Raw genomic sequence first — 16,676 nt, 5'->3', positions numbered from 1 at the left:
TATCACAACTCGGAGAGATATCTGTGATCCTGCAATCTCGGCCATCCTCTTTCTCTCTCTAGATATGATGGCCATGACCATGAGTTACCTTGTGGTCTCTCCCTCCACAACCACCACAACCAATACCAGAGCTCTTTCCTCTTCATTTCGGAAACTCACGCTTGCGAATCCTCCATCGCCACTCCTCCACACCCCCACTCTGCCCTCGCGAATCCCCAAACCGTCCAAATTCGCCGCCCAATCCAAGGGCAACGACTCCGCCGACGCGCCGGACCGCCTCATATCCGCCATGGTCTACTTCTACCCCTTCTTCGACGGCGTCCAGTACGGCAAATACATCCTCACGCAGTTCACCCCCTTCCAGGCCCTAATCCAGCCGCTCGTCCCCGCGATTAGAGTATTCAAGAGCTTCCCCTTCAACGGATTCCTCGTCTTCCTCACGCTCTATTTCGTCGTGGTTAGGAACCAGAACTTCAGCAGGTACGTCAGGTTCAACACTATGCAGGCGATTGTCCTCGATGTGCTGCTGATTTTCCCTGACCTGCTGGAGCGGACGTTCAATCCGAGGGACGGCGTTGGATTGGATGTGTTGATGAGTTTGGATAGCACCGTGTTTTTGTTCCTGTTGGTTTCGTTGATCTACGGCTCCTCTGCTTGCTTGCTCGGAAACCTACCTAGATTGCCGATCGTTGCTGAGGCTGCTGACAGGCAGGTATTGTGAATTTTACCTCATTCTTACGCATTTAGCTTTCACCATTTTAGCAGATGATTCGACAATAGCGATTTCTGTAATGTGTAATAATTGTGATGATTTTTGCTGGTGAAATATATGATGATTTTGGAATTTTGGCTGCTCTCTTCCCCTGCTTTGAACTCTGTTACGGTTTTTAGCTTAAGGCCTTGATTGTGCTCGAACTAGGTAGTTGTATCAATGTAGCTGCAATCTTGGTTATTCATTAGAGTGTGAACGGTTGAAATTATGTTTATCTTTAGATAACCAGTGGTGGAAAAACTAGGTTACTGATCATAGGCCTTGATTATGCTTGAACTGGGTAGTTTTATCAATGGAGCTGCAATCTTGATCATTCATTATAGTGTCATTAGATAGAACTCAATCTTCACTATTCAATCGACTCTTCTTCTTTAACATTTTGGTACCTATGGTTGGTTACTGTTTGCCTTTCAGTAATATTGTCACAATTTATTGTTTATTTAGAGCAACTATGATCTTGATCATTCAGTCCTAGTTGATTGCCTCGGTAGGTTGTCAAAATTGATTGGAACCTCATTTGTAGAAGCCTTGAATCATAACCAACCCAATATCATCCATCTATATTGACCTTACTTCCATCACCACTACATTTCTCGCGATGCATGAAAAATGTTACTCCCTCCTCCAAAATATATGTTGAGAATTTTGGAATTTGGCTACCTCTTCCCCTGCTTTGAACTCTGTATGATTTAGGGTTTGTAGCTTAAACTGTGCAATTTGTAGGCGGTGTATTGGTTGAAATTGTGCTTATCTTTAGAGACAAACTATGTTTCTGCTCAGAGGTGTTGATTGTGCTTGAACAAGGTAGCTATATCAATGTAGCTGCAATCTTGATTATTCATTAGAATATGGTGACATAGAACTCAATACAATCCATTCAATTGATCAAGCATTTGGTAGCTATATCAATGTAGCTACAATCTTGATTATTCATTAGAATGTGTGAGATAGAACTCAATATAATCCATTCAATTGATCAAGCATTTGGTAGCTATGGTCGGTAGCTCTGTTTGCCTTTCAGTAATGTTGCCACAGTTTTTTTGTTTGTTTAGAGCAGCTACGATCTTGATCATTCAATCCTAGTCGATTGCCTCACTAGGTTGTCAAAATCGATTACAACCTCATTTGTAGAATCCTTGAATCACATCCAACCCAACATCATCCATTGCTATCAACCCTACTTCCAAAGCCACTAGATATCCCTTCATACTAGTACTATGCACGAAAAATATATTTGCGTGTTAAATTTGAAGTTTTTTTTCCTTTTTCTTAAAGAAACTTTAGATAATGGTTCTCATTTTCTTAGGCTTACGACTAGTGTTCAATTGAAATCATAGTTTTTTCTAAACTGAAATAATAGTCGTTGGGCCGAAGTCCATGGCGACTCTTTCGCCTTGCGCCTCTTGCCTAGAATTTTGGCCCATTAAGAGAAGGGCGTGATTCTGACGCATCATTGTTCTTGTTTGAATGCAATCATATAATTCTAGATATAATAAATATAAAAAATAAATAATTGATGTCATTAAATAATAGCTCGACTTATTTACTTACTCATCCTAGCAAAAATGTGTGTGTACCTATGCCATTAATTTCATAATACCTATAAAAATCACTAAACTATTCGATTTATTCAAGAATGTTGTGATCTTGAATGCGACAGAGATTCATAATTTAACAAATGCATTAGAATTTTATACATATCAAATAGGCCTTCGTTTTCATCTGTTCATAAAATTTGATTCTTAAGCTGATGTCGTTTTGTTTCATAAAATTTAGTGAAAAATCCGATCACGACTTCTAGACACATCATGATAAAACGTGTGAATTTGTTGGTGGCTAGAAAACATGGTTTAAACTTTAATACTCCCTCCGTCCCGGGCTACTCGCTCCTTTCCTTTTCGGCACGGAGATTAAGGAATGAGTGTATAGGAAAGTCAAAAATTACGGCTGTAAGTGAAATTTTTTACTAAAAATGGAAAGAGTGCAAGTAACTTGGGACGCCCAAAAAGGAAATAAGTGCGAGTAGTGCGGGACGGAGGGAGTACTATTTGTTGTGATTTTCTATAGATATGATGAAATTAATACTAGAAGTAGTATTACGGCACATAATAATTTTTACTAGGTTTTTTAATGTTATTAATACTCTGTATATATTTATTTCATATTAGTAATAAAAAAATTATGAATTTATCATTCATGTAATAAAATGAAAAAATAGCTTGGAATTTAAAGAGTTGTTTACCTTAGATCCAAATAAATAGAACTTTTGTTAAACTGAAAAAATTGAAAAATGAGCGTTCGTGATCTGTACATTGGAGAATTAGTCTTACAAAGGGGTAGAATGCCATTGACCTACAGTGCTCGAATCATATTTATCTGGTATAGTCTACTCTTATTTTATTCGAATAATATTATTGAATTTTTATATTTGTTTAAATCGATATACAAAGTCTATATCATCGCACGAAAATATAAAATTATTATTATCTTAAAATCTCAAGCTCAAATTTTGTAATAATATAATTATATGTATACAAAATAGTAAAATAGTAACGGTAGATATAGAACAATAGTAGCAGTAAATGTTTGTAGGAGGAGTATAAATTAAAGCATATAAATATTGATGATGTGTCGGTGGAAGCATCTAAATCTAGAATGTGCACACACAGCTGGCGAACTTTCTGTAAACCCACTACCAATTTCACACTTTTTTCAAATCACGAAATTCTATATTTATATTCTAACTGGGAGTGTGATTTCTGAAAACATTAAACAATTCAACCATGCATCAAAAGAAAGAGAAAATAAAAGCAGTATAAATTAAGCCATTTAATATAAATATACCAAGCGAACCTTAATTATTTTATGCTGGAAAATCGTATGATAAAATAATCAAAGATGTAGCTTTAATTATTTTTTTCTTGTGCCTAGGCATTTATTTTGAGAAACTATATGATGCTCCATGATTTAATAGATGATCGTGGTGGTATATTAATTTGATCCAATCGGATTTTTTCTATGAGAAATAAATAATTTCTAAAAAAATGAAATATGATTGCAATTAATTAAAATATTGTAAATCGAAAAAACATTCATAAAAACTTTTATTTTCCACCTTCCGTTGAGTTGTTTCTTAGTCATTGATATATCTGTCTCCGACTCGTTTACGATCATCACAACGAGAAAATTCAAATTTTGAGTTGGAATATTTGTTTTTATCTAATTTTAGAAAGCATATACTACAATAAATTCATTTATACAAGTATGAACTCTCACAATTAATGAATAATTTTAAAAATATTTCAATCAAAAAATGTTTTGAAAAAGTTATTTTTGTGTAAAATAAAATAAAAGTGGAGTGGCGTGAAAGGATCTAACACAAACACCGAAAAGTAATTTAAGTTTGTGGTTGAAACTAAAATTTATTTTATTGAGGATGTTTTGGCTGAAATAAAAAAATATTGATATAATAGAGAAAAAATGAAGGTTCAAATGAAATGGATTTTTAGAGTATTAGAGCACTTGCATCGGTGCTCGCCGCCAAAGAAGGCCGTCGTGCCGCTGGCGGGGCAAACACATGCTCGCCGCTGTGCTCTTGCCAGCGGCATGGCCCTGCTCGATGCATCGAGCACCGCCGTACCGCTAAGCAGGCTGACGTGGCGCGTCCTGATTGGCCAACGGCAAAGCCGTTGGCATTTTCAATTTTTTTTTAAAAAAATTGAAAATATATTAAAAAATCGATTTTAAATTTTAATAAATTTATTTTCCCACGTCCCAATAAAATATATCCATTTTTTCTCCACTTTTAATTTATTTTTATCTCAAAATTCACATTTTCATCTATAAATACTGAAGAGAGGATTTTTGCACGTGTGTCGTATGCACGTGTTCCCCCTTTCAACAAGATTTATAATTTTCCCACTAATGCAACGAATATTACTAAGTATAAGCGGCAAGAGCGAGGTCGAACCACAAAGACTAGGGACCTACTCGAGATTGTTTCTACGACACAATCGAAAAAGGGGTCGGCTGCTGCCACGCATTCATTAAGTGGGTTAAGACTCTAATCTACTTGACCTATCGGAGTTAAACTGGACTCTATCTATTGGACCTAACGGATGGGAAAAGTACGGACACTTGCTTGACAATCAAACTCAAGACAACTTGTAAACTGGAGTTGAACTAACTAGAACACCTGTAACTGAAGGAACATGCTGAAACTTTCCCAAAATAGGCGGACAAAGATGTAAAAGCAAGTGGGGACCATTTTTCTTCCTAAACTGGATGGGGCTGGCAGAAACTGTGAAAAGCAAAAAAAGCAAAAGCAAAAAGCAGATCTGATTTCTAACAACCTCTTACTTCATCTTCTCCAAACAACCAAGTAAAAACAGAGCATGGAACAGAGCTTCAACACCATTGACGAAATAAAACAAAGCATGCTTCAAAACGAGACGTAAACACGAAATTCAAGCTAGAACTGCCAGATCTACTGTCCTGGGTCAAGCAGAAAGCGGAATAAACACAGATTAACCTTGCATGCATCACCTAAACTAACAAATCTCAGAAATCGAGCACGTGAACAACTAGATCTCAACCTCTAAACTAATGGAAATCATGTAAACATCATGGATCTAAACATTTAAGCCACCAATTGCGAAAAGCATCCAAGAAACATGAGTAAATAGCATCATCAACATGAAAATAAACACCAAAGCTTCATAAAACTGGAAATAAGTCGAGATCCAAAGGCGGAGTCGTCGATTCATCCGATGAAACTCGAGATCCAACTACATCGTCTCAAAAGCGGTAAAGAGAGTAAGGATCCAACGTCGGAATCGTCAATTCCACCATCGAAACCATTGAACTAAGCTAAGAAAGCAGTGAACTATCTAAACTATAAGCTAAGAAATCAGCAAACTAAGCTAAGAGAGCGGTGACGTTAAGCGCCTATGAGAGTTTTCTACCTAAACTACGAGAATGGTAGCGTTAAGCGCTGCTTTCTTCAATCATGTTGGTCCCTTTATATAGGGAGGCTTCAAGCTCGAATCCCTAGGGTATGCTCTTCATGATTTGACGTTTGTACCCTTAAAATAGGATCTTTTAAATTTGCTCATTTCTTCACTTTTTCTGCTCCATTTTCCCCGCCCCGGGTAATTTGTGTGCGTTCCTGGGTCCAGCAGATTTTTCACACACCTGCTCTCCTGATAATTCTCTTTGACCTAGCGGATTTTTGACACTTTTTACTCCTTTTCTGCTTATTTTGCATCTACTCGGTCAATTTGCAGCATATACTTGACCCAGCAAATATATGCACACTTAATCTCAAATTTGCGCATTATCTCCCCAAAAAATCATGTAATATCACCCAAAACCAATGCATGAAACGAGCCTTATCAAATACCCTCATTTCCACACAAAAATTTTTACACCACAATTCTCATCTAAATTCTCACTCTTTCACTCTTGCATAAAATGTCCGGCTCCGGCGATCACCCCTCCGACTCGTGCGGATGGAACCTTGAATGGTTCGGCTCCTCGCCATTCCATAATCCGGAAAACGGATTTCTCGCCCCCTCCTCAAACCCAAGGTTCGCATATTTTGGGTGGCTACCGGCCTTACTCGGTGGACGAGCCAGATGCCGAGGGGTACGAGTGGGCTCTCGAAACTGGCACGGGAGGGAGCGCCCCGACACCACTGGAGGGCGGTTACGACGCTCCTCCTCATCCTCGTAGTGTCCGTGTTCGTACTCGTGGCAGTACCGGAGGTGACATCAACGTCCGCACCCTGTACACTCCGGGGGAGATGGAAAAGTTATTCAAAGCCTACATAGAAATCTTCGAAGATGCGGAAACCGGCACGAACCAAACCGAGGACAGGCTTTGGTGGCGCGTCTCTCACCGGTACAATGCTAACCGACCGGATGGAACCATCGAGCGCAATGAGAGTATGGTGCACAATACCATCAGAAGAGCCAACGATAAATTCCAAAAGTTCCAGGGGTATTACCTACAGGAACAACGGCCGGCAGGGAGCGGCACGAGCGAGGTTGACATCATCACGGCCGCCATATCGACCTACCATTCAATTAAGTACAAACCATTCAAGTATCTCAACGCTTGACAGGAGGTGCGTACTCATCCGAAGTATAGGGGAGGCGTCGCATCCTCCTCCAGCTCCTCCAGCAAACGGTCGAGGTAGGTATCCCTATCCGACGCTCGCGAGGATGGGGTGGCTAGCCAGCTTGTCGTAGCTCACTTGGGTAGCCCCGACGCCGGCCCGAGCAGTTCCCAACGTCGGGGCTCCGCGACCCTAGCCGCACCGCAACCTCCCGCTCCCTTTGTGCCGCCTCCACCCCCACCAACTCATTGTGAGTCCTTTTAGGTCAAGTCAATATGGCTGATACGTCTCGGATGACTCCCAAGCAACTTGATTCACATCACGCAATGATACGAGCTCTCTGAGCTCAATTGAGGATACCGCCATCGGGCTAGTCTTCTTTAAATTTCAACAGATGTATTTTTAGGATTTAATTATGTAATTTTTAATTTGTAGGATTTTAATTATGTAAATTTTTTTATAGGATTTTTAATTATGTAATTTTTATTTTTTAGGATTTTAATTGTGTAATTTTTTTTAGTAATTTGTGATATTATTTCAGGTATTTTTAATGCATTTTAATATCGTGGAAATGTTTTTATTTAAATTGAATAATAGAATGATGGGACCCTTGAGCATGCTCTTGCGGAAGAGCATGAGAGCATTCACAAACGTGCTCTTGCCAACTAGCACGGATGTGGGCCCGAACCCACTTTTACTCCCTGCTCTTAGGCAAGAGCACAACACCCACATCCGTGCTCTTCCGCAAGGACATGCTCAAGGGTCCCACCATTCTATTATTCAATTTAAATAAAAATATTTTCGCAATATTAAAATGCATTAAAAATAACCGGAATAATATTACAAATGCAAAAAAAAGTTAAAATTACATTATTAAAATCCTAAAATTTAAAAATTAAAAATTACATAATTAAATTCATAAAATTAAAAAAATCCACTACTCGTGGCCGAATTTTGCCCAAATGGATGATGAATGTGTGCATTTATAGATGATTTTGGGATTAAATTTTTTAAAAAAAAATTCAAAAAAATTTCATAAAAATGGTAATAAAATCTGTATATTTTTGGGAATCCAAAAATATATATATTTTTTAATTTTTGGTATTATTTTCAATTTTTTTAAAAAAGAAAAAAAAAAAAAGAAAATGTCAACGGCCAATAGAAACGCGTCACGTCCAAGCCCCTTGGCCTAGCGGTAAAGGGTGCTGGATACCGCGTCCATCCTGGAGGTCTCGAGTTCGAACCCTGGGTGGCGTAATTTGTCTTTCCTCCTTGTTATAGGAGTTGATTTGTAATTTCCTCCTTCATATATATGATATAAATATATGAAGTAAATTTTAAAAAAAAAAAAAAAAAAAAAAAATAGAAACGCGTCACGTCGCCCTGCTCGCTGGCACGGACGTGCTCTTAGCTAAGAGCAGCGTCGTGCCAGCGGCAAGAGCGCAGCGGCGAACAGCGATCCCGGGCCGCTGGCACGGACGGACGGACATCGGTGTGCTCTCCGCTGTGGATGCTCTGAATGTGAGTATTGTGCTTTTGCGGAAGAGCACGGAGTAAAAAATGAATAAATATGGGTCCGGGCCCACATCCATACTCTTGCCTAAGAGGATGCTCTTATTGCAATGCCCTTTCTAGCAATTGTTGAAATAACTTACTACTCTTGCTTATTATCATTTGTAAAAGAAAAAATAATTGAGAAATCATGTTCGACACCCATTAATCATTATTTCTGTAAACGTCATTCATGATCAAGTCCTAATAATAGAATAGAGTAGTTAATAAAATGATTATATCCTCTAAATCATTAATCCCCGTGGAAAATTATCTTGAATGAGCATGATATTGATTCACATGTATGTATATTTATATGTCATGTCCCACCAATTATTTCCTAATTAAGAGAATAAAGCAGTGTTATAATAGCTGCACCTATTAAATTACGACATTGAATTTATAACGGCCCCTTTTGCATGATGCATTAAAAATAATATTGGTAGTATTTATTTTCATGAACTATAGTATTTATCAAACTTGTCACGGCCTATTGTATTTTAGCTTAGCTAGCAAGGTCCACAAATAAATACTCATATATTTCATTTGTGGCCAAAAACTTCCCCACTTCGATTCTTTTGTCATAAATTCTACACCCAGTCTCAAAATTAACTAACTCTATAAAACAGTGTGAATCAAAATATTTTGGTTTTTCAAAAAGTTATTATTAACACCCCTCAAACATATTACTAGTTCCCTCGTTGAGTATGCAATTTACAAATTATTGGTCCTATGCAAATTTTCATAAACAAATTGATGAACACATTAATCATTTAAATACAGCCATATGGTTCTTTCTCTTTTGAGATTAGTGTAAAGAAATAGAGTTTTAATTTGGTTATAGTCCAAAAAAGTGTCGGCCTCAACTAACCTAATACGTATGACAATATTAACCCCAAACCTATTCAACATTATTTTATGTACATCTAAATTACACCTTCCTTTCTCAATTAACTTGTCGGTAGTATTTTCGTGATAACATTTAATACTATATAAAATGCTATTGCATCACTATTTTAAATGAGAGAATATAAACATTGAATCTGAGCAGGACTTGGATTTTTTGACACGAAAATCTAACAAAAAAACACACGAAATTAATAACTTTTAGTCAAATTTTTATTGTGCAAATTAATTTTTGTGTCAACCCATATTATAAATTCATCCACTAACGATAATTTCTGACCTTATTAATTTGAAATATATTTTGACAGCATAGTAATGCTTAATGCGGAAAAAAAGTTATTCGGACAGCTAATGTGAGCAATTAACAGCGGAAGCATTATCTGTACTGTACTCGAAAGATAAAACCCACACCACACACACACTCACACTCACACTCACTCACCTTTCCTCTTTCTCTGCTTCGCAATCTCCGCCGACAATGCAGCTCCTCCTCGCCGTTGCGGCGGTCCTCTCCCTCGCCCTCCTCCCCTCCCCCACCGCCGCCCACAACATCACCCGCATTCTCGAGAAAGACCCCGACTTCTCCACCTTCAACCACTACCTCACCGTCACTCAGCTCGCCCCCGAGATCAACCGCCGCGAGACCATCACCGTCTGCGCCGTCGACAACGCCGCCATGTCCGACCTCCTCTCCAAGCACCTCTCCCTCGGCGCCATCAAAAACGTCCTCTCCCTCCACGTCCTCCTCGACTACTTCGACGCCAAGAAGCTCCACCAGATCACCGACGGCACCGCCCTCGCCGCCACCATGTTCCAGGCCACCGGATCCGCCACCGGATCCGCCGGCTTCGTCAACATCACCGACCTCAAGGGCGGCAAAGTCGGCTTCTCCCCACAAGACAACGGCGGCGACATCTCCGCCACTTTCGTCAAATCAATCGACGCAATTCCCTACAACATCTCTGTAATTCAGATCTCTTCGATTCTCCCCTCCCCCGAGGCCGAGGCCCCCGCCCCCGGCCCCAGCCAAATCAACATCACCGCGCTCATGTCGAAGCACGGCTGCAAAATCTTCGCCGAGACACTGCTCGCGAATCCAGCTGAGTGTTAGCGGATCCCTCAGTTCTGAAAACAATGCAAGTGAAGATGACTCAAAGAAGAAGCAAATCAGTAATATATGTCATGCTGCATCTATGAACGTGGAAGGCAAAGAAGTTGATCCATCTCATCTTGTGAATGCTCCAGCTCACAATGAGGACCACATGATGAGCTGGAAGGATGTTGTTGTGAGAATGATGGAAAAGCAGAATTGATTCTCATCCTAGCTGATTATTGGTTGAGTATCGTAACTGATTTGGCTAGGACGATTAGGAGTCTAGATCCTTCTATGAATCCTTATATAATGCTATGTAATTGCTATCATTTTATTGATTAATGAAAAACTAAGCTTACCATTTTGCAATATCCGCTGCATTGCTTTCAAACATGAAAAAGCAAGTTTCCTTTTATGGTATCAGAGCGGGATTTTGATCCTGGCTCTGTTATTATTATAGTTTTTATCTTCTTTTATCTTTTGAAATGGCAGGCTCCGGTGGGTCAAATGCCAATGAAGCTTTAAGCTCTTCTTCTTTTACTTCTCAAGCCAATTTCGGCAATATTCCGGCACTGCCGCAGAATCCACCAATATCTGTGAAATTAACAGATAACAATTTCCTTATGTGGCAACAGCAGGTTGAAGCAACTGTGTGGGGTTATGGCCTTGAATCATTTCTCACCGGGGAAGAGCCAACTCCTGATCAAATGGTGGCTGACCCATCGGGAGGATCTGTGCCGAACCCTGATTTTTTAGCTTGGCGTCGCCAAGACCAACGCCTAGCAGCTTGGCTTTTGTCGTCTCTATCAGAGAGTGCACTTATCCTTGTGGTAGGTCTGAAGTCTACCAAAGACATTTGGAAAGCTCTCATCACCAACTTCTCAAGCAGATCCATGGCAAAAATTATGCAGTATAAATCGCAGCTACAAAACTTGAAGAAAGGAAATCTCTCGATGCAGGAGTACCTCAACAAAATGAAGATTTGTTGTGACATGTTGGGAGCCACTGGATATGTTGTCTCAGATCGTGATCAAATCCTAGCTATACTCGGTGGGCTTCCACGAGATTATAATCCAGCAGTTGTTTCTATTTCCTCTAGATCTGAACCATGGACCGTGCAAGATGTGTGTGCCCTTCTTCTAAGTTTTGAAACTAGACTTGAAGTAGAGAATGATACAGTGGGCAGTATGGAAGGATCACAACCTTCTCTGAACTTGGCACACCAATCTGGGCAAAGAAAGGAGTCTACCCAAAATTTCAATCGTGATGGATCTTTTGGTTCTGGGAGAGGAAGAAACAGAGGTGGAAGGAGAGGAGGAAGAAGCTACAGTGGTGGAAAGTTGATATGTCAGCTATGTCAAAAGCCAGGGCACGGCGCCGATAAGTGCTGGTATCGTTATGAGCCTAGCTCTGCCACAACAGCACCACGAGGAGGCCATCAACAGCAACATTTTCCACCATCAGCTCACCTTGTTCAGTCAAGACCCCAAGCTGCCACACCTTCTCCTTCTATTATCTATCCATCAGAGTATAATTATGAGAATGCCAGCTCAACATCATGGTTCCCAGATTCTGGTGCAACCAACCATGTGTCAAATGATCTGTCAAACTTGAACATCAGCTCCGAATACAATGGAGGTAAGAAGCTCTTACTTGGTGATGGCTATGGCATGAATATTGCACATATAGGTGAAGCTCATTTTAAATCTCCATACACAAATAGGAATTTGCTGCTTAAGGATCTTCTTCATGTTCCAAAAATTACCAAAAATCTTCTTAGTGTTTCACAATTTGCCAAAGATAATTCGGTCTTTTTTGAGTTTCACCCTTCTCACTGTTTTGTTAAGGATCAAGCTACCAAGGAAGTCGTCCTGCAGGGAATCCTTAACAATGGTCTCTACCAATTCACAGTGAAATCTTCTCCTGACAGTTCAAGCATCAACTCCAATTCTGTTTTCAATCAAGCCAAACAGACTGCTCCTTCAGCCTTTTTGACATCTCCTGCTGTTGTTTCTAATTCTAGTGATGTAGTTTCTGTTCCAAGCTTTAATTTGTGGCATAGAAGACTTGGACACCCCACTTTTGATGTTATCAAAACTGCACTTGGCAGCTGTAATGTTCCATTTTCATCAATGAAACCAAGCAATCTTTGCCATTCTTGTTGTGTATCTAAGTCCCATAGATTGCCTTACTCCCTGTCTCAGAACCAGTGTTCTACCCCTCTACATGTCATTCATAGTGATCTTTGGGGACCATCACCCATCATCTCTAGAAATGGCTTCACCTATTATGTTTCTTTTATTGATGAATATAGCCGTTTTACCTGGATTTATCTCTTAAAAAATAAGAGTGATGTTGCTACAGTTTTTAAACAGTTTAAGATGATGGTTGAAACTATGTTGTCTCTCAAAATCAAGATTCTTCAGTCTGATTGGGGTGGAGAGTTTCAGGCTCTCACTACCTACTTGAAAGAGTGCGGGATTCATCATAGAATTTCATGCCCTTATACACCACAACAAAATGGCTTGGCTGAAAGGAAGCATAGGCATATTGTTGAAACCGGTTTGTCACTTCTCACTCAAGCAAGATTGCCACGCAAATTCTGGGACGATGCTTTCCTTACAGCTACGCATCTGATCAATCTCTTACCCTCTAAAACCATAAACAACATATCTCCATTTGAAAAGCTCCACAATACCAAACCAGATTATCTATTTCTCAAGACTTTTGGTTGCCTCTGTTATCCTTACCTCAGACCCTATAACCAAAACAAACTCCAGCCCAGATCAGCAAGTGCCATTTTCATTGGCTACAGCCCCTCCCATAAAGGATACAAAGCACTTTTACCCAATGGCAAAGTCATCATATCTAGAGACATTGTTTTTGATGAATCAGTTTTTCCATATCTGACTGATCACTCAAATCATTCTTCTTCTACTCCTAATTTCTCTTCACCTTCTCTCCCTTTGGGCAATTTCATCACTCCTCAAATACAGTCCAGTACTCCATCTCCTAATACCTCTCAGTTTGATGAATCACACACCTTTTCTCCCTCATCTACCTCTATATCATCTACTCGTGCCCCTTCTCCCATCGTTCCACAACCAGACCTCGATCTCATCCCTTCCCCTAATAGTGATGATACACCCTCTGCTACTGATTCATCCCCTCCTCAATCAGCTTCGGCTAATTCTCAGCTAGTTACAGCCTCCACTCACCAAATGACCACTAGAGCCAAAGCTGGAATCTTCAAGCCTAAAATCTATAGCATCACCATGTCATCACATCTCATTCCCAAATCTGCTCTTGAGGCTCTCCTTATCCATGTCTGGAAAGCAGCTATGTTAGCTGAATTCCTTGCCCTTCTCAGGAACAAAACTTGGATTTTAACCACTCTTCCACCGGGAAAGAATCTCATTGGTTGTACTTGGGTTTTTAAGCTTAAACTGCATATTGATGGGAGCATTGCTAGGCACAAGGCAAGGCTGGTTGCTCAAGGCTTTGCTCAGCAGCCCGGTTTTGATTTTAATGAGACTTTTAGCCCCGTGGTTAAACCTCCTACTATTAGGCTGATCTTGAGCGTAGCAGTTTCTCATGGCTGGAATATCACTCATTTGGATGTTAACAATGCCTTTTTAAATGGAAATCTGGAGGAAGATATACATGAAACAACCGGTTGGTTTTGAGCAAGGTGGTCCTCACTTGGTGTGCAAATTGAAGAAAGCAATTTATGGTTTAAAACAAGCATCTAGGGCCTGGTTTTTTACAGTCCACTCTGTACTCATCAGCCTTGGTTTCTCTCAATCCAAGGCTGACGCGTCTCTGTTTTTTAGACATAAAGGCAGTGAGTCCATCTATTTACTCATCTATGTAGATGATATGCTCATTACTGGAAATTCTTCACCTTCTATTCAGAAAGTAATAGATCAGCTCAATAGTCATTTCTCCTTAAAGGATCTTGGTGAAGTGAACTTATTTCTTGGTGTGGAGGTCATCAAGACTACTGAAGGAGGCCTTCATCTCTGCCAGTCAAGTTATATCAAGGATCTTTTAAAGAAGGTGAATATGCAGAATGCCAAAGGTTGTCCTACACCTATGGTCTCTTCTTGTCATCTCAGTAAAGTCTTGGGTCAACCTATGGAAGATGCAAAGCTTTACAGAAGTATAGTAGGTGCTCTACAGTATGCTGCAATCACTAGGCCGGATATTAATTTTGCTGTCAATAAGGTGAGTCAATACATGGCTGCACCATTGGACACTCATTGGAAGGCTGTAAAAAGGATTCTAAGATATCTATCTGGCAGTATTGATCATGGAATTCATATACAAAAATCAAATGGCCATGTCTCCGCATTTTGTGACTCTGACTGGGCTTCAGATGTGGATGATAGGCGCTCTACAAGTGGATACTGCACCTATTATGGCAGAAATCTCATTTCTTGGTGTGCCAAGAAACAAACTGTGGTTGCAAGATCTAGCACCGAGGCAGAATATAGGAGTCTTGCTCATGTTACAGCAGAGGTAACTTGGCTTCAATCATTGCTAACTGAGTTGAAGATTGAAGCAAAAGGCAAACCGGTAATATGGGTTGACAATCTTAGTGCAATTGCCCTTGCTTCTAATCCGGTCTTGCATGCTCGAACTAAACATATTGAACTAGATGTGCATTTTGTTCGAGATAAAGTATTGGCAAAAGAAGTTGATCTCAGGCATGTACCCTCTTTGGATCAAGTTGCTGATATCTTTACCAAGCCACTACCTCATCAATCCTATGTGAGATTACGCAACAAGATTGGAGTCCTTGCTCAATCTACACTAGGCTTGAGGGGGCGTGTTAGCGGATCCCTCAGTTCTGAAAACAATGCAAGTGAAGATGACTCAAAGAAGAAGCAAATCAGTAATATATGTCATGCTGCATCTATGAACGTGGAAGGCAAAGAAGTTGATCCATCTCATCTTGTGAATGCTCCAGCTCACAATGAGGACCACATGATGAGCTGGAAGGATGTTGTTGTGAGAATGATGGAAAAGCAGAATTGATTCTCATCCTAGCTGATTATTGGTTGAGTATCGTAACTGATTTGGCTAGGACGATTAGGAGTCTAGATCCTTCTATGAATCCTTATATAATGCTATGTAATTGCTATCATTTTATTGATTAATGAAAAACTAAGCTTACCATTTTGCAATATCCGCTGCATTGCTTTCAAACATGAAAAAGCAAGTTTCCTTTTACTGAGAAGACATTCGAGGACAATGTGGAGAGCGGATTGACCGTCTTCTGCCCCGGCGACGACGCGATGAAGACATTTTCCCCCAAATTCAAAAACCTAACCGCCACGGGGAAGCAATCTCTCCTCGAATACCACGGCATCCCGGTCTACCAATCCATCCCCGGGCTGAAATCGAGCAACGGAATCACCAACACTCTCGCCACCGACGGCGCTAGCAAGTTCAGTTTCGATGTTAAAAACGACGGATCTGACGTCACGATTTTCACGAAGATCGTGACGGCGAAGATCGTCAACACGCTGGTGGATGAGCAGCCGCTGGCGATATACCAAGTGAATAAGGTTTTGATGCCGGAGGAGCTGTTTAAAGGAGTTTTGTCGCCTTCTCCGGCGCCGGCTCCGGGTCCAGAGGCCGATGCGGAGTCGCCGAAGTCGTCGAAGAAGAAGCATAAGTCGCCGCCTGCGCCGCCGGAAGCGCCGTCTGATTCTCCGGCGGATGCTCCGGATGGAGATGTGGCGGATCAGTCCACTAACGGTGCCGCTAGATTTAACGGCGGAGGATTCGTTGCAGTGATTTTGAGTCTCGGGTTTGCATTTCTTCAGCTGTAGATTTGTCTTATTTTTCTGAATTTTGCTGTTTTGTTGTTTGTTTGTTCTTTTACTCTTTTTTTTGTTTATTTTTATTTGGGATATTATTGATGGCCATTTAATTTTTTTGTATTTTTGGATTAGTGTTTAGATTGTTTAATGTTTTTAGAATATGGGAGAAAGTTGCGGCGGTGTCTGGTCATTGTATTTACTACTACTAGATTTAATTAAGTTATTCATAAAACTTTATAATTATTATATGAGTATATAAACATAGGCAGATTCAACAAAACTAAGACTGATTATTTATCAATTTCATTTTAATTTTTATACATTAGAAATATAGTACTCCATTATTTTAAATCTATCAATATACTCCTTTTTTTAAACGGATCAATATACTCCTATTTATCATTT

General features: G+C 40.1%; 2 protein-coding genes across 2 annotated transcripts; both read left to right on the top strand.

The window, feature by feature from the left end:
• Positions 1-844, top strand: LOC121757130 (protein TIC 20-v, chloroplastic-like). The gene has a single exon (XM_042152625.1). It carries the CDS (start codon positions 65-67, stop codon positions 719-721), a length of 657 nt encoding a protein of 218 aa, XP_042008559.1. The 5' UTR covers positions 1-64; the 3' UTR covers positions 722-844.
• Positions 845-9,590: 8,746 nt separating this feature from the next.
• On the top strand, positions 9,591-16,514 carry LOC121759752 (fasciclin-like arabinogalactan protein 1). The gene is made up of 3 exons (XM_042155438.1): positions 9,591-10,451; positions 14,470-14,473; positions 15,684-16,514. The coding sequence occupies exons 1-3, from the start codon at positions 9,826-9,828 to the stop codon at positions 16,278-16,280; spliced, it is 1,227 nt and encodes a 408-aa protein (XP_042011372.1). The 5' UTR covers positions 9,591-9,825; the 3' UTR covers positions 16,281-16,514.
• The last annotated feature ends 162 nt before the right edge of the window (positions 16,515-16,676 follow it).

Source organism: Salvia splendens, chromosome 12, assembly GCF_004379255.2.
Source record: "Salvia splendens isolate huo1 chromosome 12, SspV2, whole genome shotgun sequence".
NCBI classification, from domain to species: Eukaryota; Viridiplantae; Streptophyta; class Magnoliopsida; order Lamiales; family Lamiaceae; genus Salvia; species Salvia splendens.
The sequence above is the reverse complement of the archived record's forward strand: the minus strand, read 5'-3'. Positions and strand labels throughout refer to the sequence as shown.

What these genes read in the sequence shown, in the direction of transcription:
- LOC121759752 (XM_042155438.1), top strand. Translation starts at nt 9,826, where the DNA reads ATGCAGCTCCTCCTCGCCGTTGCGGCGGTCCTCTCCCTCGCCCTCCTC.
- LOC121757130 (XM_042152625.1), top strand. Translation starts at nt 65, where the DNA reads ATGATGGCCATGACCATGAGTTACCTTGTGGTCTCTCCCTCCACAACC.